The 23844-nt window shown below is 40.3% G+C and overlaps 3 protein-coding genes across 5 annotated transcripts in view; 2 read left to right on the top strand and 1 right to left on the bottom strand.

Moving 5' to 3' along the window:
- Positions 1–281: 281 nt before the first annotated feature.
- LOC118409915 (structural maintenance of chromosomes protein 5-like) lies at positions 282–18900 on the top strand. The gene is made up of 29 exons (XM_035811300.1): positions 282–457; positions 2453–2594; positions 3160–3212; positions 3395–3560; positions 3727–3789; positions 5177–5389; positions 5653–5814; positions 6185–6256; positions 6445–6506; positions 6798–6876; positions 7368–7485; positions 7916–8070; positions 8347–8460; positions 9362–9453; positions 9719–9854; positions 10150–10197; positions 10454–10512; positions 10914–10980; positions 11182–11283; positions 11647–11714; positions 12102–12225; positions 12416–12538; positions 13401–13541; positions 15128–15226; positions 15553–15606; positions 15841–16011; positions 16167–16346; positions 16696–16791; positions 17234–18900. The coding sequence occupies exons 1-29, from the start codon at positions 297–299 to the stop codon at positions 17375–17377; spliced, it is 3264 nt and encodes a 1087-aa protein (XP_035667193.1). The 5' UTR covers positions 282–296; the 3' UTR covers positions 17378–18900.
- On the bottom strand, positions 18406–23665 carry LOC118409958 (glutaredoxin-like). 3 transcript variants are annotated; one of them, XM_035811375.1, is made up of 5 exons: positions 22524–22710; positions 21174–21232; positions 20535–20676; positions 20333–20419; positions 18406–19381 (listed from the first exon to the last, which is right to left on the bottom strand). In XM_035811375.1, exons 2-5 carry the CDS (start codon positions 21191–21193, stop codon positions 19271–19273), a joined length of 360 nt encoding a protein of 119 aa, XP_035667268.1. In that variant the 5' UTR covers positions 21194–21232; positions 22524–22710; the 3' UTR covers positions 18406–19270. The 3 variants fall into 3 exon arrangements, with proteins under 3 accessions (XP_035667268.1, XP_035667270.1, XP_035667269.1); XM_035811377.1 differs by lacking the exons at positions 21174–21232; positions 22524–22710 and adding an exon at positions 23605–23665; XM_035811376.1 differs by lacking the exon at positions 21174–21232 and having other exon boundaries at positions 22524–22707.
- The window catches only part of LOC118409909 (leucine-rich repeat serine/threonine-protein kinase 1-like), a gene marked incomplete at its 3' end in the record, with an annotated part of 35987 nt that continues 35056 nt past the window's right edge, over positions 22914–23844 (top strand). The window contains 1 exon segment of the mRNA XM_035811286.1: positions 22914–23471.

The following is a 23844-nucleotide window of genomic DNA, read 5'->3' as shown; positions in this document are numbered from 1 at the left end:
CAACGACCCAATGAACCCCAAAAGACGTAACAAGAAGATGGATGATATACTAGTAGTCTTCATTTGTTTATCTTGTACATCTTTAGGACCTACCGGTCTCATGAGTCTCATGAGATCATGAGAGTAAAAGAAAAATTTGACACGCCCACAAACGATCACCTGACTAATTTGCGCTATGTGATTGGACAAAGTGGTAATTTTGATTGACAGTCTAGATCAGTCAGTCTGGTTTCCATATGCCCGCATCCCTTATTCAGACACCCGCGTGTAGACGTTCGCGGGAAATTCTCCTGAAGATGGCGCAAAGAAAGGGAAAGTCGAGGGAGAAAGATGCGAGTTCGAAACGATCTGAGCGCAAAGGAGCTGATCCCGACAGTCAGCTATCCCCAATGCCAGTGGCATCATCAGATGGCTTCGTTCGAGGGGCGATCGTCCGTATGAAGCTGATCAACTTCATGTAAGTTCAGTAAGGTTACGACCGTTTCAGACGGGGGCTTGAGGCTTGATGCTGTTGATTTGTCCGGGCATGCATGGCGCCTGCTCTGTTTTGTTGATGATTTGATAAATAACATCAGTGACTATTTCAGAAGACGTGTCCACATCAGATACTGTGCGTCGTAGACTCAGGGCGGTAACGGGCCCGCCAGACAAAGTTTCAAAGTTTTGTATGAAGGCACTTTCACTTTCTTACTTATTTTCTGTATGAATATTTGAATATATCACTACAGGTACCATTTTGCATGTATAGTACATGCAAAATGGATTGAATTTGGAATAACGTAGAAAAGACTTGCAAACTCAGTTTGTTCCAGAGTTCATGGGGGCCCACACAAGTAGGGGTCTTCCACAGATGGATTTGGTTATCTTGAACCAAGGAGGTTAAAAACAAGTTGTAGTAGGCATCTGCTAGCCTCCTCTGCAGTCTTCGAACGGGGCTGGTTTTACTGGGGGCGCTGGTTCGCGATTTTCAGCGTTGGCTAGGTTGTCTTGTGCCGGGAAATGGAGTTTGCCGAGGAAGGGAGTTTGCCGTGGAAGGGAGTTTGCCGTGGAAGGGAGTTTCGCCCCGTCTCGAAGTTTGATATTTGTCAGCAGTATCTCTGTAACTCAGAAGCTTATCCCCGCCGCATCACTGCCCAGTTGGTGGTATCAATGAGGTTTTATCAAGGGGAGACAGCACAGGATTACTTTCTTTTGTTCTCTAGTCTATGTTGGCTGCAAGTAATTCACACCCAAGTGGCAAAGACAATCATTTGCATAACCTGGTAAACCACACCACAGTGTGAATTTTCATACTTTTGTTCAACACAAAGCAGAGTTGCTCACCTCAAATTTTCAGTTGCACATATGTCAACTATCTTCAGGAGTGAGTTGATTCAATAATTCTGGTCACCTGATGTTAGGGACATGTTATTGTTAGCTCTTTTAATAGCCTACTTTACCTACATACCTTTACCCCCTCATGAAGTAAAGACTAAAATAGGTGTTTACTTTACTGTAAAGTTTGTACTGGAAACTCAGAAGCACAGTGAACACTCCAAAAGTAGGCATATATAATATTTAAGGGTTAATGACCCGCCTCGAGGTGTATATGGTGTCATAACGCCTGGTTCTTTGCTATAACCACCTCATAAAACCACTGATGTGAGCGAAGCGAACGAGGTGGTTTTATGAGGTGGTAACATAGCAAAGGACCAGGCGTTATGACACCGTGTACACCGAGGAACAGGCGGGTCATTAACGTTATTATCATATAGCCTACCCAAACTTGCAAACTCCTGTATGACACATAGATCCCTTGGTACAATACGTGTGAATTCCTTTGTTGAATTTCTGAAAATTCACATTTGTTCTTTGGTACATGCATATGTAAGGACTAAGGAAATTACAGATTGCATTTGGAACCCAAATTTCCACAGAAAATGTTCGAAACATTGCAGGCTTTTTAGAACAACAGAACACATTATCAGTGTTAGAAGGAGCTATTCCCCATTGCAGTTTGTACTTATTCGCTCGGCTCTGGCATATGTTTCGCTCCTTTTTATTTGCCAATGCCTGCATATACCTTACTTTCTTGTGTGTATATGACTAATCAGAGGAGCGATACACACCTGCCTGGCCTGAATCTATCTGTTACGGCATCATAACCAACATGGAACGGGGTCTTCTGATTGGTCTGCGGCGCCTGGCTATATGATAATTCGTTTTATATCATTATGTGTAAGAATTTCGCTGTATGCTTACAGTTTTGTTGGAATTTTATTAGGCATGCAATGTGTATCTTCATTATATTTTGTCTGACCATTACTATCGTCTCATGGCCTCAATGATAAGTGGCCTGCAGGGAGATTTGAGCTTCTTTTAAATGAGCAAAGATTCAAACAACAAACAAAACAAATTCCGCCTCTAAGAAAGGTTCTATCATTGTCATGTGACTATTCTCTTTCTTTTGTAGGTCATACAATGAATGTGAGTTCTTCCCTGGCTGCCGGCTGAATGTGATAATTGCACCTAACCATACCGGCAAGTCTGCCATGACATGTGCGATGTGCCTGGGTCTGGGGGGCAGCACCAAAATAGTTGACAGGGGAAAGGAGGTGAGTATACATATTATTTTGCAGTTTTTACTATGAATCTGCATATGAATTTCTATTTTAGACTTATTTTATTGCTGCTATTTCATCCAGGAAACAGGAAAAGAACAGAAATTAAGGATCTCATTCCCCCGTAAATCTTTGGATTGGAGTTTTTAGAATTCGGTGTATTTATCTTTGCGAATTTTTTTCTGATTTTCTTATTCATTTTCTGCCTTAAACTAAAGTGTGAAGGCAGGTTCTGCCTCGTATTGTACCTCATATCCTACCATCTAGGATGGTAACGCTAGTTCACCTTTATCCGTTGGGTAACCTATGTCCGTCTCTTTTTGAAATAAGGTATTTTGGGATATCACGCCGAAGGACGTTAGTTTCAAATTGCAATATTTTCAGGATATTGCAGTTTAAAACTACCAACTGTCGACTTGATGTGCCTTAATACCCTGTTTTTAAAAACGCGTTATACCATGATATTCCAATGTGAACAAACTTGTGCACATTACACACTACGACAAACAACAATGGACAATATTATTCACTATGTCATCCTGACCTTATCCTTTTGTAGGTTAGTGAGTATGTGAAGCATGGCAAGGAAACAGGATATATTGAACTGGAGCTGTGAGTATATTGTTATCAGAGTTCTTACTAATTTCTGTATTAAAATTTAATAGAGGGTGGCTGTTTCACCCTGTCTTAATGTACATTCTAATTTTTGACAACACCTTAATGGTAGAGCATTTGTTTTATCTGCGAGTGGCAGGTGGCATTTCAAACCCTGTCTTGGTTGACATTCTTTGCAGACATGGCGGTGAAGACGAGGATAATGTGGTGATTAAGAGACAGATTCACCGAGATAACAGGTCTGACTGGAGTCTGAACGGTCAGCACGCCACCCAGAAGAAAGTCCTGGAGACTGTGGCCAGCTTCAACATCCAGATCAACAACCTGTGTCAGTTCCTGCCCCAGGTAAGAGTCAGCAAGGATAGTATACTATAAGTAGATTTCAGGAAATAAACTGGCCTTTATGTCCAACATTATTTTCTCTAGGAAAAAAATGAAAGCCCCTATTGTAATATATAATATAATTGTAATATTTGGTGCAGTAATTGACATATCTTTTTTTATATTTCAGCACAGAGTAGAAGATTTTGCCAAGATGGACAGGTATCAACTGCTAGAAAACACAGAGAAAGCTGTAAGTTTTGGTGTTCATATGTTTTGGAATGTTTGTCATTGACAGCTGCTCATGGTAGTAGTGTAAAAGGACCTATCTGTGTTATGTCAGCTATGTTACTACAAGTAGTACAACATCCAGAGGGCAAGTGTCTGTGGCCTTGGAAAAAATGTTGTGTTTCCTGTTTGGGTCGGTAGGTAGGGATTACTAGTACTGTAAATGCAGAAATGTTCGTGGTGGATTAATATTCATGATTTTTGCGGTGACCACTTCACCGCAAACTTAAAGCCACCGCGAACATTTTTCTATTATGGTATTAGACTGCAGTCTATGGTGCACGTTACACACCACGACAAACAACAATGAACAATATTATTCACTTTTAATGTCATCCTGACCTTATCCGCAAAATTAAATTTGCCAAAACTGTAGTGATACAACACAGTGCCGGACACCCCGTTTTTTTTACACAGAACGCATTGACTCTGGGTCAACGGGGCGAGGCACTTCCAACACGTAGGTATAGATGGAAGTCAGCCCGAGCCTCAATAAGTGTGGCTCGGGCTCAAAATCAATTTTCACCAGAAACACTCTTACGCTTTCCAGCCATGTTAATATCAAACGCCCATTCTCAGCAGATAATGAGAAAACTGAACTCAAAGTGGGCCCTGGAAGCCCTTTCATCACTTTTTTGTCACAAACTACCTCAGACCCCTGGAAGAATTGGTGTGTGCATCGAGAAGAACCCACCAAGGAGTAGATGTGGCCATGAATGCTCCCCTAAAAACAGCTGAAGCCAAGTTGCAATATGCTATTAGTATTACTTGCTTTGTCTTGCTTTGTCTTGAGTATAATGCTTCTTTCGGTGAGATCACAAGGCGCAATGGGCAGCGCGTTGGATTCAGGCCCAAAAGGTCCTGAGTTCCAATCCTGCCTTGGCACCGATCTTGTGCCCTTGGGAAAGGCACTTTACACAACTTTCCTCACCTAACTCAGGTGTAAATGAGCATCTAGCTGTGGCTAGTGGCAGTGACAGGCTTTTGTGGAAGTGGCAGGCCTTAGGGGCATGGTCGGGCATGACGCAGTGCGGTCCAGCTTTACACGAGTCGGGTAGGAGGAACCCCTTGCATTCTTGGTCTGAAGTCCTCCTTGGAGATGGAAACTCCAAACAACAAACCTGCATCTGCTGGTGTCTTACACTTGGCATTCAGTTCTTGTCCCTGTGGGACTGAGTCACTAGTAACTTAGTGTGCCGGTAGATGAGAGGGTGGAGAAGGATGTCACCCACCCCCCCTCCTTCACCTTAAAAAGTCATGTGCAGGCCAGGCAAACTGCCTACCATTGCCTTCCGAGACAGATGGATGGCAACAATGCTTCTAGTTTGACCTATGTTCTTGGTGTGTTGTAGGTGGGATCACCTCAGATGTATGAAGATCACTGCCAACTGAAGGACTTCCGCCGAGATGAACGTCAGCTCTCAAACAAGCTGGAAGAGCACAGAACACACCTGGAGCGTCTGAAAGAAAGAAATGCTCGCTTAGAGCTGGATGTGAAACGGTACCGTGAACGGGAGAGGCATCTAGCAAAAATCCAAATCCTGGAAAAGAAAAAACCTTGGGCTGTAAGTATTACGTATTTTTTCTCAAGAAGAAAAAGTTAGCGTTATTTAGCAACTTTCAAGAACTTGAAGTTCAAGAAGTGCCAGTTACAAATATGACTTTGTTCCCTGAACATGGACCAGTGCAGATTAGTTGCAGGTAAATGTCAGAAACACCTGTACACCTCCAAATTTCAAGAAGGCAGGTTCTGTATATGTATGAAGTATGTACTATGCATTGCAGATTTATATTCAAAAGTCTCATTATGAGATATTTTCATTTACAGCAAATGGTTGAAAATCAAAAGAAGTTCAACTCAGCCAAAAGCAAGAAAACAGAGTGCACACAGAGGCTGAGAGAGGAACAGACGAAAAACGCCCCCCGCCAGAAGCAGACAGATCGTGCCAGGGAATGTGCTGCGAAGATTGACCAAGACATCAAGGCAAAGGTGAACTGTTTCTCTTTCTCTTCTGATTACCATGTAACCAGTAGTTACTTCGAGTTAGTGAGGCTAGTAGAAGAAAAGGGATACTAAATGGTCCTGGATTCTTGTCATTCGGTAATTACATTATAAGGTGATTGTCAGTGAATGCAGTGATCTGTTATGAAATCTGCGCAGCAGTTCTCAAAAATGGTACTTTTACAAAGTAAATATTGTGTTCTTTTGTAATTATCAAAAGTTGCCTTTTTTGTTGCAGGGTTGGGAGTGAGCTTTTTTCATGTTACACTTTCATTCCTGGCTTTAAGAACAGATCAGAACTCAGTAATGGCCATGTACCCTATACGTTTTAATGATAGTGTTTTGATTTCTTCTGCAGCAAAATCAGATCTGCCAGCAGACAAAACAGTGCAAGGAGCGATCAAAAAATCTTGCCCAGCTACGGGAGGATGTAAGTACATGTATCTGACAGTTTCACTTAAGTTTTACCATCCCTCATACCTACCATGCCTATGTTTGTGGATAAAGTACTTGCTTTGTATGTTGCATGCTGTTTGTCGATTTCTGACCAAGGCAAGGCAATAAAGATGAAGTTTTAGGTTGTGTTGTTTCATCTTGTCATACTTTTTGCATCACCAGATCACGGATGTACAGGAGTTAATCAAAGAGAAGAAACAGCAAGAGAGTGACCGTATCAAAATGTAAGATGAATGGTACTAAACTTTATGTGTTGTTGTGTTAGATGTTCAATCCTGTAATCCCATTTTGAAAATTTTTGTATTTGAAAGGCAAAACTATGACCTTGGTTTGGTTTGATTTGATTTGATTTACCTGCACAACAGATATTACTAAACAGAAAACAATTGAAACCACAGGTTCAAGAGGAGGGGAAAAGCATGTTAAGTTTATACTAGGCCCGTGTTATATGATAAAAATTGTATGATGTACTAAATGCAGCGAAAAGCCAACTTTAGAATTTTTTCCACTGTCAGGCTGAACGAACTTAAGCGCCACCTGGGTGCCCTGCAGAATGAACTGCAGGAAGTCATTGAAACGGCCCAGGATGTCACGGTAAGTCTCCCTCACACTAGTCATTTTGTCTTCTAGAAGTAATTGGACTTCACATCAACAGTAAATGACTTTAAGTTCGAGGGGATTTATTATGTTGTAGGAAGAAAATAGAGTGTTTGTGATGGTTTAAGTTTGCGGTTGAAACAATTGTAGTACTACAGCCACATTATGCACACTAGTGAAGATAAGTCAACTGTGCCTTTTTAGTATCGTGTGTTTTACAGTAATGAGTGCCTCCAATACGTCATAATACTACACAACAGTATACAGTGCTTAGACTATGGGAAAAGCAGGTAGAAGACAGCAGACATTTTTGCAGTGATTTTAGATTGGCAGTGAAGAGGTAGAAAATGTCAGGTAAAACATGTTCAATACATTTCCAGCCCAAAATAAGATGTGGATGATAATGTATCTAATGTTATATGTGTGTATGTGCTAAAATATAGTGAAGTTGATATATGACAGACCATAAATTATGTTTTCTCTGACAGCCAAGAATAAATGAGATTGGTACCGAGCTGAGGACCATCAACTCAGAGATGAGGAAACTGCACACAGAGAAAGAAAGAATCAAGGAAGGGTGCCGGGGACTAGACAGGGACATTAAGAGTAGGTTTTGCAGTCGTTTGTTCTATACATGCCACAGGTAGTACAACGTGTGTCAACAATCCCAACAACTGGGTACTTTCTTATACTGTATTTCTTTCTTTAAACCGCACACTTGCAAAAAAAACTGTCAGCTTCTGCCTGAGATTTTAGAGACTCCGAAGTTTCTAGAGGAATCTGCTATTTCTGCGGATTATTTTCTCTGGGACTACATTTTGCAGTAGAGGGGAAGTGAAGTTTTCACTGTGATGTAAATTTGTGGTTGAATCAATTCTGTAGTAATTCAGTGGAAATGTATATTCACTGTCATGATTTTGTGGTCACAGAGAAGCTTGCAAAAATATAACCATAGCAAACATGAAAACTAATTTTCCTATGTCTTGCCAACTTGGAGAAGTTGTTGATTGCTGAGGTTATTTATTACCTTTCCCAGGGTGTAAGGATGAGATCAGGCACCTGGAGGATGTGCGGAACCAGAGGCTGAACCTCCTGCGACAGAAGCACCGGCACACGTACGACGCCGTGCAGTGGCTGAGGGCCAACAGGGACAAGTTCAAGAAGACCATCTATGAACCTGTCATGCTCATTGTAAGCTACGGTACACATTCAAACTTAACATTCAAAATGCTAAATGAAAAAGAAAGTCTGTAGGAACATGGGGAGAGGGTGGGGATGGATTGACGATAATCCTTCCCAAACGTCAGTGTTGCATTGAAATTGTCGGAGGCCCCTTTGCTGTTTTCCTTCTTTTTTAGGTCAAACATGGTATGGTATTACATTTTATTTACCTTGTTTTTCATGTCATACATTGTTTCAGGTGTCTGTATGTTAAGTCAATTAAAGGTGTAATGATTTTGTTTTCAGATGAATGTACCAAATCGTAACTATGCCCGATACTTGGAGCATCACATCTCTTACAACGACATGAGGGCCTTTGTGTGCGAGGACCAGGAAGACATGAACAAGTTCCTCAATGAGGTTTGGTTTATCGTTTGGTCTTTGACTTGCTTTTGTTTCTCTATTGCAACAACTGTTTATCCTATTTTCCAAAAGTTAGAGTAATATTTCTTCACACTATTGCAGGTACAGTATTCATTAGATTATGACTGTAGCAATCTGTAGCTTAGTTGGTAGAAAACTAAGTCTTGTTTTGCATGTGGTAGGTTTTTGATTCCCTGAACAAGTCAAGTCAAAATGGTACATGCAGCTTCTCTGCATTGCACTCAGCACCTCTTGGAAATAGTACAAAAGTTGTCGCTACTAGTGGACTAGCCCCCTGCTGTAGTATTATCTGGGCTAGAACATCCATGTGGCCCAAGGGCCAAAGAAATTGAGATATGTGCCATTCTATATATATATAGAATGCAACACGGTGTATTCCGTATCGCCCAAGGTATCAGCCGGACCGCGGGTCGGATCGCCCGAAGGCCGGAGGGTGATCCGACCCGTGGGAGGGCTGAGACCGAGGGTGATGCGGAATACACCGTGTTGTATTTTATTTATGTCATACCCACCTGAGAAAACCCATATTTTGATGCGAAATTCGACAGAAGTTGAACAAATTTGGTGCCCTCGAACAATAAGTGTTGCAACAGCAATGTTCCAACGTCCGAATCAGGTATTCGAATTGCCAACCGTGCCATATTCGGCCCGCTCGAAACAGTTCGATTTATTCGAATGGAGCCTGTGTGGAGCCTGTGGAGCGATACGGAAACGTACGGCCCGGTTCAGAACACCCGTATCAAACGTTTTCGCGTCACAGGTATGACATAAACACCATTACGGTGTTTAAGATTAGATTTGGGGTCTCCACAAGATGCCATCCATGTAGTTGACTTAACTTGACCAAAGATTGACCCTCAGTTCCCCTGTATGGCAGGTTAGAGATAACCAGAAGCTGAAGGTGAATGCTGTGAAGGCTCCCACCAAACCAGTGTCTGAATTTGTGTCAAAACCCATACAGCAGCTAAGGTAAGCTGTACACTAGGTGTCTATATATCTTTTCATTTTCTATTAGTAGCTGTCTATTAGTATCACGGTCGCCTTTTTGCCAATGAACACTTGTAAGTTAGATGTTAACAAACTTGCAACTTTTCTGTGCATCCATATGATTTTGCATTTTCACTCCCTGAAAATTGTTTTGCATGCCGTAGGATTAATTAAACTTAATAACCAGAAACAATGAGTTCAAATGTCGTCCCAATCATATACCTTTAACCTTTTGTCATCCATGCAGGGACAGGTATGATTTCCAACATTACCTGAAGGATTTGTTTGAAGCCCCAGAACCAGTCATGGCATACCTGTGTCAGATGTACAACCTACAGGATGTCCCTATTGGTACTGAGACCACCAAGAAGAACATAGAGAAGGTGACTATGGCACTGTGAAATACTGTTGATTCATTTATTTCATGAAGACTTCATTTCATGGTGGAAGGGGCAGCAAAATTTTCATAGTGCTACAAGTTGATGGTTGAAACAGTTCTGTGTTAACATTAGAAATGCATATTGTCATATGTAAAATGTCATATTCAGCTCTATATGTTAATTATTTACACAGATTAATTTTCTTTCTGATGCTCATGTTGCTCATGCAATGATTGTAACAGACTGAATGTGATTTTTTTCTGCTTCATTGTTGTTGCTTTTGCCCTTTGATTCCCAGGTGCTGAGAGAATCAGGTGTTCGTTGTATCTACACACCTGGAACACAGGTAACAAAAGAAGTCATAACCTTCTTAAAATAAAAAAACAACAACAGACGTATTGCTACACCTAATAATCAAGTTGTGTTGATGAAGCTTGCTGTCTGCTTTGCTTTACTTCTTTACTTTAGAATTAAGGTGTCAGGCAATATATTTGGATCAATACACTGATGAAAATAAGACATCAAGGTAATGAGATACTCAATACAAAAGTTACTGAAGCAATTGGATAAGGTGCTTATGATTCCCTTCACTCACTCTACAGTACCGAGTGAGTAAGTCCCGCTACACTGGAGAGATCAGCTCTACCAACAGTTCTGTTCGGTAAGGAAGTGCTTGGATATTATCTTGTCATATTGCAAAAGCCATCTTAATGAATTTGATACATGTACATGTATTTGACTTTGGTGTTGATATCCCTGTATATGTGTTTTGTCTCTAAAGGTGTGTCTGTGTTCCTGCATATTGAAATTCTCTCATTATTTTACCTGCTAATGTTATGAACTGTCAGGATAAACTTAGTTCAACATCTGTGGCAACAAACTTTCTAGTTCATGACTTGTGTCAATGGAAGGGTCTACTAGAGTATAGATAGAGCTTCTTGTGCACTGCTTTTTTATTTGTTTTTGTGTGAGTTCCTTAGGCTGTAGACCTGCTTATGATTGTTTTACCGTGTGCACTTTTCTAGAGTGTAGCTAACAGACTGTGTACATGTGTTTCTTCAGGGCAGCTAATCTGCTGAACTTGTCAGTTGATGCGGAGCAGAGGGCACAAGTGGAGAGGGAGCTTACGGTGAACTTAGTTTATATGAACTATTGGAAGTACAAGATATGAAGTGAAGAAACTGTCAAACAACAGAGATGGTGATAACTGAAGAGACTGCCTTTGTCCAGTTTGACACAGAAATGATTGTATAAAACCATACTTTTTGAAACATCTGGCTTTCTAAACATAAGATGAGGAAGCTTACAGTTAATATGTGTTCCCTTCTAGGAAGCCCTTACCAACCGAGATGCAGGACAGGAACAGTATAAGGAGCTGGACAAGAAGGAGGGTGAGCTGAGACTCAGAGATAACAGACTCAAGCAGGAGAAGGTACAAATATCTAACACTTAAGTTCATGTTAGTTCAGCGGCATTGTTTACAACGTTCATGACTCCCTGTCAAGCATATTGTATAGTGTGTTGCCGTTTTCAACCCAATGTGTTTCTTCAAAGCATGAAAAGGACGACGCTTCATGTGTCGCTTCATTTGTCTCTCATCAGGCTTGCATTGTAGAACCTTTCCTGCCAACTCAGCTTCCTGTTGGAAAACTGTTCTCCCAAAAGTCCACTTTAGTCCATATCTTTTTCACTTATTCACTTTTCCCTTGAAAAATGTATTCATCGGGATAAAGCAGCTTTTAAATTCTTCATCCAATACTGATGAGCTGAAGTTGTGTAATGTCCCCATCTACAGAAAGAGCTGAATGCGAAGAGTAAGACTAAGAGTAGTCTTGAGCAGAAGATCAAGACTAAGGAGTCCAGGTGGGTACTTCTGCACTGCTCTTGAGACTGATGCATAATGCATAATGAAATGAACATTGCCCACAAGAAAAGTCCAACAGTTTTATATGAGTTTTTACATAAATGCTGGGTGGGCCTTGAAAGTTTTGTTAGTAGAGTGGGCAATTGAATGTATTCTGATGCATGTGGGACTAGTGGATACTTAATCGTATGAAATGAGCTGCATTTTTTTTTTACTCCTACAAGTACTAGTACTATCCACCAGAAAATAACGGTGTGTATCCCTGACTTATGCAATTGGCCGTCATGTGATTAGCTGGTATTTTTTGTACCTTAGATCGTTGACCAATTATGCAATGTATGCAGACAAATAGCAAACAGCTACTAAGTAGAAGTTTGTCTTTTCAGGATCAGACAGTATGAGAATGATGCTGTTGACCTTGAAGCAGCAGAGAAGGAAGCTAAGGAAAAGATTGTTGCCATCAATGACAAAAGACTCAAGCTGGTGAAAGAATTCAAGGAGTACATCAAGGTCTGCATGCAGCTTTAGATTTGGTCATAAATGATGATGTATATGTTAATGTTCAGCTTCAACAGTTCACAGTTTGCTGTAGTTTAAAAGAACAAGTATTTTGAGCCCTTCATGTAAACAGTTGTGCATTGAAGTGCTGTACTAAATATGAACAAAGCAGCTAAGTGGGGTCCTGTTTGATCACTTACAGAAAGTGTTGGACCATCACAAGGAGAAGGTGGAGCTCAGTATGCAGCACCTCCTAGCAATGGCAGAGGTGTCACGCCTAGAGATGGAGCAGAGGGAATGGTTTGATGCAGAGCGTAGACTCAAGGTAACCTTGTATACTTCATGCCAGTGAACTTTCACCCAGAAAAAGATATATATTGTTGAAACTATGAGTAGGTACCAGTCTGATGTACTGGTACAAAACCATTTATTTCTTGTTGGTCCGGTCCGAAAAAAACAGAACTGAAAAAAATCAGTAGACCAAACTTTGGACTGAGTAGAAAATGACCAGATTATATCGGCAGGGGTTTACACGTTTTGGCGTGCACAGTAGTTACAGGGCTAGCCTTGTTACAGTTGAAGTAGGGAGCAGAGGTTGGATTAACGGCGAGAACACTGCAAAGCTGAAGTCACTCTGTCCGGTCAGCTACAAAGACCGTGAAGTGAGACATCTTAAAAGTAGACTGGGAAAGTGCGCACTCTGTGCATCCTATGCTATCTACTGTGCCCGAAACACACCTACTTGGGACTGTACTTCAGTTTACCTACAGAAACTAGTTTGTATCTGGGTCTAAATTTTATGATGTATCTGGGCCAAAAATGTTATGAAATGTGACGTTAATGTTTTTAAACGATTTTAATTTGTCACTGTACTTCTTTTAATACCTTGCTCCCACCTGGAGAACAGATCTATACAAAGGGCTGTCCTAGGTTTTTAGCTTGTAATATATACATGTATGTATTCATCTTGTGTGTAATAAAGATGATTTTTAACGAGTAGAGTAGGGTCCACCATTAGTTGCATGAACTTGATACGTGGTATGCGTACTTAACTGCCTTATTGCACTTGTACAATGAGGTTTAGGCCATCACTGGCCCCCACCCCAACGGTGTGGCTATCCCTCAACAGTCCCTGTAGGTAGGACTGCTGTGTAAGACAACTGCTCATCATAATCTTCACGTTACAGCAAGAGGCACACGTGGCGGAGCAGGAGGCCAGGGCAGCCAAAGACCGGTACAAACGCTCCATAGACGTGGTGAAGGAAACCATCGGTCTGGAGCAGCGAGAAGACACAGGGGAACTGTCACCCCCTCAGCACTGGATAGATGTATGTAAAACTCAACTACTGCACCATGAGTGATTGTGTGGATTGCTCACACAGTATAGAAATGATAAAATATATATTCAGAATCAGAAGCGTTCATTTATTAGTCTGTCTCTTAAATGTTATTCAATTGCTTCTTTGCCCATATGATGTATTTTACATGGATTCTTGATATTTAAGACATTTGTACTTGCCAAGGGCAATTGTTTGAAGAATGTATGTATACATGTACATTTACCGATCTGTTTGCCTTTTTATGTGAAGACAGGTAAACCGTAGACACATTTGTTATTGAAGAATGACTAGAGAGCTTTGATCTACTTTGTTGTTGTCTGCTACATGTATTCTGCATTCATTAGAGAAGATTTACATTCCTAGCTGTGTTATATGTTATAATATGACACCATAATATAACATTTTCTGATTACATTTAACAGTATTATTTAATTATGTTGGCGAAGCCTACATTCTGTTTTTGTGCAGATATTTGCAACATATTCCAACTGGAACTCAGAAAAAATGGAAGCTGTAAACATGTACTCCGCGTCTCAAGCTTTTTGATTCCCCGAAAGACTGACTTTCTCGGGTGTACGTTAGAGGTGAACCTATCAACGTACAAGACACAAAATGGCAGTCGGCATCGAGTTTGATAATAGCCAATCAAAACTCAGAAAAAATGGAAGCTGTAAACATGTACTCCGCGTTTCAAGCTTTTTGATTGGCCAAAAGTAAGACTTTCTCCGGGGTACGTCAGAGGTGTACCTATCAACGCAGAGGACACAAAATGGCATTTGGCATAAAGTTTGATAATAGCAGCTGAGACGTCATGCTGCAGTGAATCAGCCATGCGTTCGACCAAACAGGCGCTCAAGGAAGAAGTTGCCTGCCATGGAATGAACGAGATTGATAAATTTTCACACAAAAACATTATCTTCAGAAAATTGGACTTTGGAATCTTGCAAATTCAACGGTGAACGGAAGTGTTCAAGCTACGCAATACATTTGTATACCTGTTAAAATGCCTACATTTTGCCATTGCGCCAAGCTTGGCCGAATGGTTAGAGCATCAGTTACGCATTCTTTGGTTACTAGGTCGACCCGGGTTTGATTCCGAGTGGGGACAATTTTTTTCCTTTTTAAACATCCATTTAATATAAAATCCTTTTCAAACATCCATTTAATATAAAATCCTTTTTAAACATCCATTTAATATAAGAATACATTTTTCCCTTCGCCAACATCCTGCATTTTTTTAAAAATGTTGGCTTTCTAGTTAGCATATGCATCTGCGCCATTTGTCCCAATCTTTGTGTCAATTAAACTTTGTGGCACCTTGCATGTATGTTGATAGATTGATACTATCATATAATCAGAAAATTTCATATTTTTGCGTCATAAGCACTTAAATCATCTTTCATTAGATATGACGGCAAGCAGCTTTTAGCCATTCAACTGTTTTCAATGCAAATCTTAGGAGGAGGGCCTAATATGTAGTACAGTAGTATGAATCAATACGATACTGGTTGCATGTCTGTATGACAGAAAATACTATGAGGACACATTGAATTAGAGCAATTTCTTTCACATAGGCTTTCAACCAGTATCCTACTGATGACCTGGATGAAATTGAAGCCATGATCAACGACACCAGAGCCAGAGCTGACCTCTGCTTCCAGACAGACCCAGGGGTAAGGGAAAAAGCTTTTTTTCTTGTATCCCGATTTTAAAAACAAGTCTTAGCGTTACTCTTTTTGTTGTTTTTTATTGAAGACAAATACATGACATGTACATCTTGATGAGTTTTGTGATTTTCTTTCACTGCTAAAAGAATATATGTTTTACAATATGTCAATGTAGGTTAGACATCCAGGTAATAAGATACACCAAAAAGTAGTTACTCAAGCAACTGGATATGGTTTTGGAAACGGTGGACAGGATCAACTACAACTTCTCTCGCTTCATGAGCATGTTGACCTTCATATGTTTTACAATGTCTGCACTTGCTTTTCTTCAGGTCATAGAAGAGTTTGAAAAGAGGCAAAGGGACATAGCCAAACTCAGCAGAGAGGTGAGTTTTACAAGTGACAGTTTTTTGGCACTGAACATTGTTCAGTTTTTTTCAGTTTCAATTAAAGACTTCTTTTACTTTAAGCATAAGAAATTTTGACTTCAAAGTGAACATATTTTAGACTTTTTAAACTGCTGAAAATGGCTCATGTATCACACTGTATACCCCTTGTTTTGGTGCCTTTGCTGGTAGATTTGTTTTTTGTCTCACACTGTTTCCTAACACAAATTACAGGTTGACCAGCAAGGGAATCATCTGGAGAGTCAGCGGCAGGAGATCCGTGTGGTACGGGAGCGCTGGCTGACGCCGCTGCGTGAACTGGTGGACAGGATCAACTACAACTTCTCTCGCTTCATGAGCATGTTGGAATGTGTCGGGGAGGTTGACCTTCATGCAGAGAATGAGGCAAGCCTTACTCTTGTTGATTGAAGGGTGGCATCATGCCTTGTATATAGGGTGGTTGACTCTGGATAAGGGGATGACCTAAGAATTTTTTAATGATTTTAATTCTCTTTATGTATTTATTGACATTATCCTCATACATGCTAATCCACTTTCAGGATGACTATGACAAGTATGGAGTCAGGATACGTGTGAAATTCCGTAACGCGTCACAGCTTCACGAGTTAAACCCATACCACCAGAGTGGTGGCGAGCGCAGCGTGTCCACCATCTTGTACCTCATGGCGCTACAGGGGCTGACCAGGTGTCCCTTCAGGGTCGTGGATGAAATCAATCAGGTAATCTGTGAGACCCTAGTGGGTAGAGAGTTAGCTCGTGGATTCCACTTAGAATGGTACACACTGCTTCTCTGAACTCAGCACGTTTGGGACAGTGTATAGAAATTGAACTGACAGTGCTTCTACAAGTAATAGTGGACTAGCCCTCTTCAGTAGTATTATTTGTGCTTTCACAGTTGTGTGGTCCAAGGGCAAAGCAAAACAGATGTGTTTGTAACTTACTTGAAGTGAGCTGAGTTTTGTATTACACATCCATGACTGTCCTAAGAATGCTCACAATTTGCTAACCTAAACCTATTGTATGAAAAATGTGACAAGGCCACAAAATGACATTTGCTCTCGTCTGCAGGGTATGGACTCCACCAACGAGCGGCGGGTGTTTGATCTGGTCGTGGGGTCAGCTTGCAGGGAGAACACTTCCCAATACTTCCTCATCAGCCAAAAGGTGGGATTTGTGCACACATTATTGCCTCCATGAAAATGGGTGTATTGTCTTTGGTTTATTATTTGCTTTTATTGGTGTGTGTCTATAGTTACTGTAATATTTCAGAGTGACAAGATGTGAGGTAGAAGATAGTGTTTGTTTGTTTGTTTGTTTGAACCTTTATTTATTCATGTGTGTCGTGTAACTGGTAGGATGGTAAGATTGGCTTGGCCTGGGTCCTAGGTCCTGTAGTAGGCTGGTGGAAAAAGGCATAGACAGCTTGGACAGAATTAAAAAGAACTTTGCAATAGTGACTAAAACAAGCAATTTACAAAATAGTGAAGTTCTACAAGCTATAAAATTATCAATTTCTTTATTGTATTTTACCAAGTCAGTTCAGTAAACCTAGCTTGCTTTGGACAAAAAAACTACCCCTCTCACATTTTTCCATTTCTTATGACAGCTTCTGCCAGACCTGAACTTTGAGGACAACATGACAGTACACTTTATTTTCAACGGACACTGGATGCTGCACAGAGACATGTGGGACATCAAAAAGTTCCTCAAGATCCGCAAGAAGTTCAAGTACACACAGGAAGATGAGTAGTGAGTGGAAGCAGGATATCATCAGAAAAGCATTAAGAGTGCAGTGATGACTTCAAATGGAGGTTGTGATTAAGTTGAAGGGGTCACTAGGATGTGGCAGTTATACCGGTAGTCAGATTTTGTAACAGGCAGGCCTTTTCCCTTGCAGCAGTGCAATATGGGTTGCTAAAGATTTATATTGTATTTTGATGATTCCGCACACAAAGGGTCACAAATGATATCTGGAACAATGCTTAGCACATCTATATGGCATCCAAAATAGCTTTTCAGTGATAAAAGGATGTTTCCTTTTGATAGATGGTGCAAAATATAACTTTGGTACTGTTGATGGGGTCACTGTTAGGTCACTGTTGGGGCATCTTGCCACTTGCGTTATTTTTTAACTTAAAAAGAAAACGTCGTGCTTGCAACCGTCACCTCTAGGTTCGCTTGCATCACCTCTAGGTTCGCTTGCATCACCTCTAGGTTCACTTGCGTGACCTCTAGGTACTGTGGGGGTACATCTGAGTTACCAAACCCTGCAGCGGCAGTGAGATACATCCTTTAGTCAGCTGCAACATGACTTGAAGTTACATTATATATAACAGTCATTGCTGTGTGCCTACACCATGAGTGAAGTTTTACCTCTTGGTATTTTCAAGCTACATGTATTGATACAAATGTACATGTACCATACATAAGTCCCAAAGGTCTTTCATGTCAGTAGCTTTAAGAAAATATTATTTAGCGTAAAGAAAAGAGCAGAGCACACCCATTTCCCCACAGAGAGTATAAGTATTTTGATCAGTACACCTTTAAAAGTAGTCAGTTCAGCAAGGTTATCTGTGCAATATGTTTGCATTGTGGAAAATTCAGCTTTGGCTCTTTTAGGTAGAAAAAAAAACTCACTGGAACATGGTTATGTCCATTTGGTATAGATCTTCTAGTACATGTGCTACAGAACTGTTGCACACTATGCAAGAACTTGCATAACAGCATTACATGTACTTCAATCTGGTATAGGTTTGTATTTCATAGTTGTATTTCTGCAACATATAACTTTTCAGTAGTAAAACATTATTATTTTACAGTCAGGAACAATATTTGTGACAAACATTCCATGCTTTGTGATGGGTTTAGCATGTTACCTTATGACTGTAAATTGCTCTGTTTCAGTTTTTTTAAAGAGATTTTTCCAGTGTCAGTGTTTGCATGTCTTTAAAATGGACACAATATTTTTACGGGTATAGGTGAGGAATAAGAAAGTGAACTAGATAATGGAAAAGTATCTAGCACTGATCATTCTTGCACCATCTTTTAAACTGGTCATCATCATTCTGAAACTGGATTTTTTTCTCTATTTTAAGATTTTGTTCCTCTAACATTTGTTTTCTTTGTTACACCTTGTTCTGTTCTAACTAAAAACAATGTTATTTTACTTTGGCAACAGAATAGCATGCTCTGCATATAACAATGTTAACAAAGCTAGATGTATGTAGAGAGGAATAACAAGTTCAATAAAAGTTATGCATCAGTTGTCTTCAACACCTTCTTTTGTGAATTTTTTGTTGTTTTGTAGTGGCAACATGATTGGTCTGTTTTGCATGTCACACCAAAAATCTATTTCAGTGCTTTGTAGGTTATCAAGCTATTGATTTGTCCAGAGGAATTGTTTTGTCAAACAAGTAAGAAGTAGATACCATAAGATTCAGAATTTTTTTTTTCTAGAGAGAAGTCTATGAAAAGTATTTGTTGATGCTTAAATCTGCCTGTGTTTGCTTATGCATCACTAATTTCTACATCATTGTAGAAAACGTATATCAAAATCACAACACAAAATTACTGATCTAGGTATAGAAGGTCATTGGTGCGTGCTAGCTTGTGCTCTCAGGCACTAAAATCTTGTCAGGTTGGACTAGATGGCCCCAGCATCACTCAGCATCACCTTCAGCTGCCCAGAATCCTCTGCAGCCTTGGTCTCGCTGCCTCCACCGATGCACTTGCCATTGATGAAGACACGGGGAACCTTTGAATATAAAAAATATCATTAAGATAGAAATCTGTACAGGTTTCAGAGCTGTTTCTAGTGGGAGCTCAACAAAAGTAAGTAAGTTCTAGTATGCAAACATCAACAGGAAAGATAAAGTTGAATGAATTTTTGCATGTTCATAGATAATTACTATAGCATAACTTGGTCTACCTAACCTGGTCAACATTTGTACATCTTAGGACTTATCATGAGAGTCGTGGTTGGCCTGTACCACTAGGAATCTCTTGGCTGTTGGCCTCTCAAAATATGGGACAAGATTAAACAGGTAAGCTGCTCAAACTTTTATGCCATTGTCATAAGCTTTGACTATGGGCCGGTTTACACGAGGCAAAAACATGACTTGTCCTAAAAATGTCATGACGTTCGATGCGCAGAGTGTGTCCTAGGACACGCTTTTTACCCCTGTAAAAATGAAAACGACGCACTGTGGCGTGCCGCACAACATTTTTACATGGGCAAAAAAAGCGTCCTACAACGCGTCGAACGTTGTAGGACATTTTTAGGACAAGTCATTGTTTTGCCTCGTGTAAACTGGCCCTATGTTTGTTGATCACCAGAGGGTTATCATATCTCAAAGAGTGCCTTAGACTCTTGCATACATGTATGAATGTTGACTGATCATTCTTAAATTGTACCATGTATAAATGTTGTACAATAAAGTTCTTTCATTTAGATTGCAATAATCAACAGAATAACGAGTGAATTACTGCCAAAAATGTCACTTAGAGTTTGCAGACTTGTCGACCAAGATTTTCCTACTGTGTGACAGGCTTTATCAAATTAAATGTATCAAAGCTCCATTAATTACCCTGAGGTAAGATCTTGTAAATAAACTTTGTCATTAACTTTGAGCATCCATCTTTACATTCGTGGAGCTTCAGGTGTTGACATACATCACAGCTAGCAGTCAAAAATATTGTGCCTTACTGTTCGACCTCCAGTGATCTTCCCCAAGATAGCCTGGATCTGCTCGCAGTCTTTGCGATTCTCAATTTCAATAATCAAAGGTTCCTCCTGGAAATAGTAAAAAAACAATACAAGCATTAGCTATACAGGGTATTAACAAGAGAAACAACTTGAACAATAAAAACAGTTACGTCAATATCCAGATTAAATTTCAGCTACAAACCTTGTACTTCCCCTTGTACTTGTTGAGTTGCTGTTTGGCCATCTTGCAGTATGGGCAGTAGGTCTTGGAGAACACCACCACTTTGTTGTCGCGGATAGTGGCTTCAACAAACTCCTTCGACATGCTGAGCTGTTCTGGGTCACTACAAGAGGAGTAATAGAGGAAATGATGTCTTTATTTTTACCCCCACTCCTGACTGCCAGTCTTGCGATGCCCCTTTTACAGTTTTAATATTATTACGGTAATTCTTGAAAATTTGCAGTGGATTTGAGGTCACGGTTAATTTTTGCAGTGATTCAAACTGGACAGTGTTTGTATCACTGTACAGTATGGCATAATCTCCAAGCAGATCTTTCGGTGGCATAAGATACAACATGTAGTATCATAAGCTGGGGAAGGAGTTTAGCCAGCAGAGGACTTTCATTGGCCACCTTGCAAGATCTGCTAGCCAATAAAAACGCAGAAAATTGCCAGCCACTCAAATTGTGCAGGAGGCTATGGGAAAGATGGTTCTAATGCATATACGTTGAATACTAGTATAAGAATGGGATACATGCATGACTTGGCTATAGCTTGTGTTATCGCCACCTTCTTCATAAATATCTTTTGAACGACAGCAATACACGACATTGCTCGTACCTTGATGATTGATTTCCCATTAAGAAGTAGCCGTGAGCCCTTCATAAAGATACAGATAACTGCAAAGTGAGACAATGTCACAATTGTCATGAAAAAGTAGGAAAAAGAGAACATATGTCATGTCACCAGTAGAGTGGAGCGAGTTGCTATATTACAGGCTGATTGATTAATAGCCAAAAACGTGATTTGCTGAATAAAGTTTTTGTAGACTGCTTTTCCATTAGCCAAAAGATGCGAAACTTGGGACAATTATTAACTGTTTCAAGACCAAGAAGTGTGCTAAGTTTGATTTTTTTCACTTTATTAAAAGAGTCAGTTACCGAAACGTTATTATATATAAAGCAGCCCACCCCAAATCCATGACCCTGACGACCTCACTTCACCCCAGGAAGGAAAAAAGAATAAATGATTAAAGATGAAAATGCGCATGTGGCTTATAGAGAGATGCAAATTGACACGTGCAGTTTTAGTTTCCTACAATAGCTACAAGTGATTCAGGGACATTATCAATTGCACGTTAATTGACCCTCTAACTTCTACAGACGGGATAACAAGGGTGTGGTCGTCTTAAACTCAAGTCAGTCACTCTTAAAAATCTGAACAACAAATTGAAATATCTCAATATCCCTAGAGGATATATTCTTGTACCTTTGTGCCAAATTTCAACTCAATCAATGAACAAATGAGCCTGTTATAAAACAAGTCGCATTACTTTTTGAAGGCCCCTCATACCTGTGTTAGCTATAACGTTAATTTACCTTCATCCATAGGATGACCTATATCCATTCTTTTTAAGAACAATGTATTTAGCGATATGAAGTCAATAGATGATAGTCCTCGAATGCAATGGACAACAAAAGTCACTTCATCTCTGTTCATGATGATGATAAAAGAAAGCAGTTGTTTTTAGAATGATTAACCTTTGGGTATGTATTTGCAAGTAAACAATTTGTTATGTTACAGTATTTGATAGGACCTGATGTGTTTTGTCCTGCCGTTTACACTTGTCGTGGGCGGGACAAAGGCTACCCTCATCTATATTACATCATCATTGTGTTAAATGACTCAGCAGGTTCACGCTGATCTTCATTTTTCCTACCTCTGCTGTGCTGTGTATTTCAAGTAAATCCTAATATAGACAACACAAAGCTTAACTACGTCTAAAAGGAACTGTTTGGAACGAAGAGGAAGTGTTTATCAAACGGATGTTCAAATCATTGCAAGGAGCTTTCGTTGGCACACATTCACACATAAAATTGTAGGAAGCCGCGAAGTCAAATCACGCGCGCCATACGTTACCATAAACAACATCAAGGATATCAAAATAACAAAATGTAACATCACACCCACCTTAAACAGGAGGAGTATCTGATACACAGAATCTGTGTGAATATAGCTACGAAGGGATAGGGAAGGAAGGAGCGATCTAAAGATGCACAACACGCCGGTCTCCTGGTCACGGACAGGCTGAAGAGGCGTCACTTCGCGGTATGTGCCACTAAATGGAGTCTACGAATGTTCTGCTAGGTTGAGCCGTTTGGACAGCTCAATCAAAAGCCCGAGATCGATGTAAGAAGTAGCTACCTGCGGAGTATTTTCAACAGTTACCAGGAAAAGTTACAATAGTATTGAAACTTTGACAACTTGTAACAATTGCTTGATTATATAAGATATTATAGCTAAATCCAACTTATGCCTCGAATGTACAGACACGAATAAGTAGCTACAGTTTATAATGTTAGAAGGTACCATTATGTAGCTTTTTAGGATTGATTTATTCAAACCGAGTTTATAAAGGTCTAATTATCGTAAAAGAACAGTATTAAGATCGTAGCATCCTATTACTAACACAAATAACATATTTGTTGTATCCTCCACATGTATATAGACGGTTGAATAAGATAGCGACCCCCCCTTGCTGAATAATATGGTATCCACCGTCAGAGGCTGAAGCGAAAGCGTGTGTCGTGCCGCGCCGGATTTGAAACGTAACGTAATTAATAGATAGTTCATTGACTCCTTGATTAACTACATTTGGCGTAATGCACTCAAGTTCAGTATGCCTAAGTTAGTAACAAAAGTAAGTTCACGGCAAAGGAAATTAGGCAACTGGGCTTCTCGTCGCCACAGTTTCTCGACGCATCGTTTTTGAAAACAAGAACTCCCGCCTGCCTGTGTTCGGCAGGCCAGGCACTGGTCACCACTGTACCGGGAAATATGAAGGCACGAAAATCCCAATGCGGAACTGAGCCTGTTCCTGTTCTCCTAAGTTCAGAGGATCTGTGATGCTAAAACAAGGTGAGGCGTTTCTTAGTTACTGTACTATCAGTAACGTTATAATAATATATGCAGATGTAACGTTAAGTTAGTCAATCCTCCTCATCAAACTTGTCCCGAGGACAGGGGTCGTCAGGGATTGTTTGCGTCCTACCTTGATTGTGATTGCAGTATCAAAATCGACCTTTCAGCGAAAGTTGTAGCGAAATTCCGTTCCGTGAATGATCACAGCTTGAGTAGGCGTGGTCGGTGGCCACGTGATCGAAACTAATCGTACAAACACTTCCCAGAAGAGGAGGAGGTGTTTGCTGCATGGCCTCACTAGTGTCCGAGGAACCGTCATGAGTACATTACTTGTGGAGACTATACGTACAGTCTGAGACATGGTGGTCAG

Source organism: Branchiostoma floridae, chromosome 2 (genome assembly GCF_000003815.2).
Source record: "Branchiostoma floridae strain S238N-H82 chromosome 2, Bfl_VNyyK, whole genome shotgun sequence".
NCBI classification, from domain to species: domain Eukaryota; kingdom Metazoa; phylum Chordata; class Leptocardii; order Amphioxiformes; family Branchiostomatidae; genus Branchiostoma; species Branchiostoma floridae.
Note: the sequence above shows the minus strand (reverse complement) of the source record. Positions and strands in the feature narration are given on the sequence as shown.

Coding starts and splice junctions, on each gene's coding strand:
- LOC118409958 (XM_035811375.1), bottom strand. CDS start 21,193: ATGGGAAATCAATCATCAAG. Junction 20,420..20,534: donor AGTACAAGGGGAAGTACAAG/GTTTGTAGCTGA, acceptor TACTATTTCCAG/GAGGAACCTTTGATTATTGA. Junction 19,382..20,332: donor AGATCACTGGAGGTCGAACA/GTAAGGCACAAT, acceptor TTATATTCAAAG/GTTCCCCGTGTCTTCATCAA.
- LOC118409915 (XM_035811300.1), top strand. CDS start 297: ATGGCGCAAAGAAAGGGAAAGTCGAGGGAGAAAGATGCGAGTTCGAAA. Junction 3,213..3,394: donor GGATATATTGAACTGGAGCT/GTGAGTATATTG, acceptor CATTCTTTGCAG/ACATGGCGGTGAAGACGAGG. Junction 9,454..9,718: donor AAACCCATACAGCAGCTAAG/GTAAGCTGTACA, acceptor TCATCCATGCAG/GGACAGGTATGATTTCCAAC.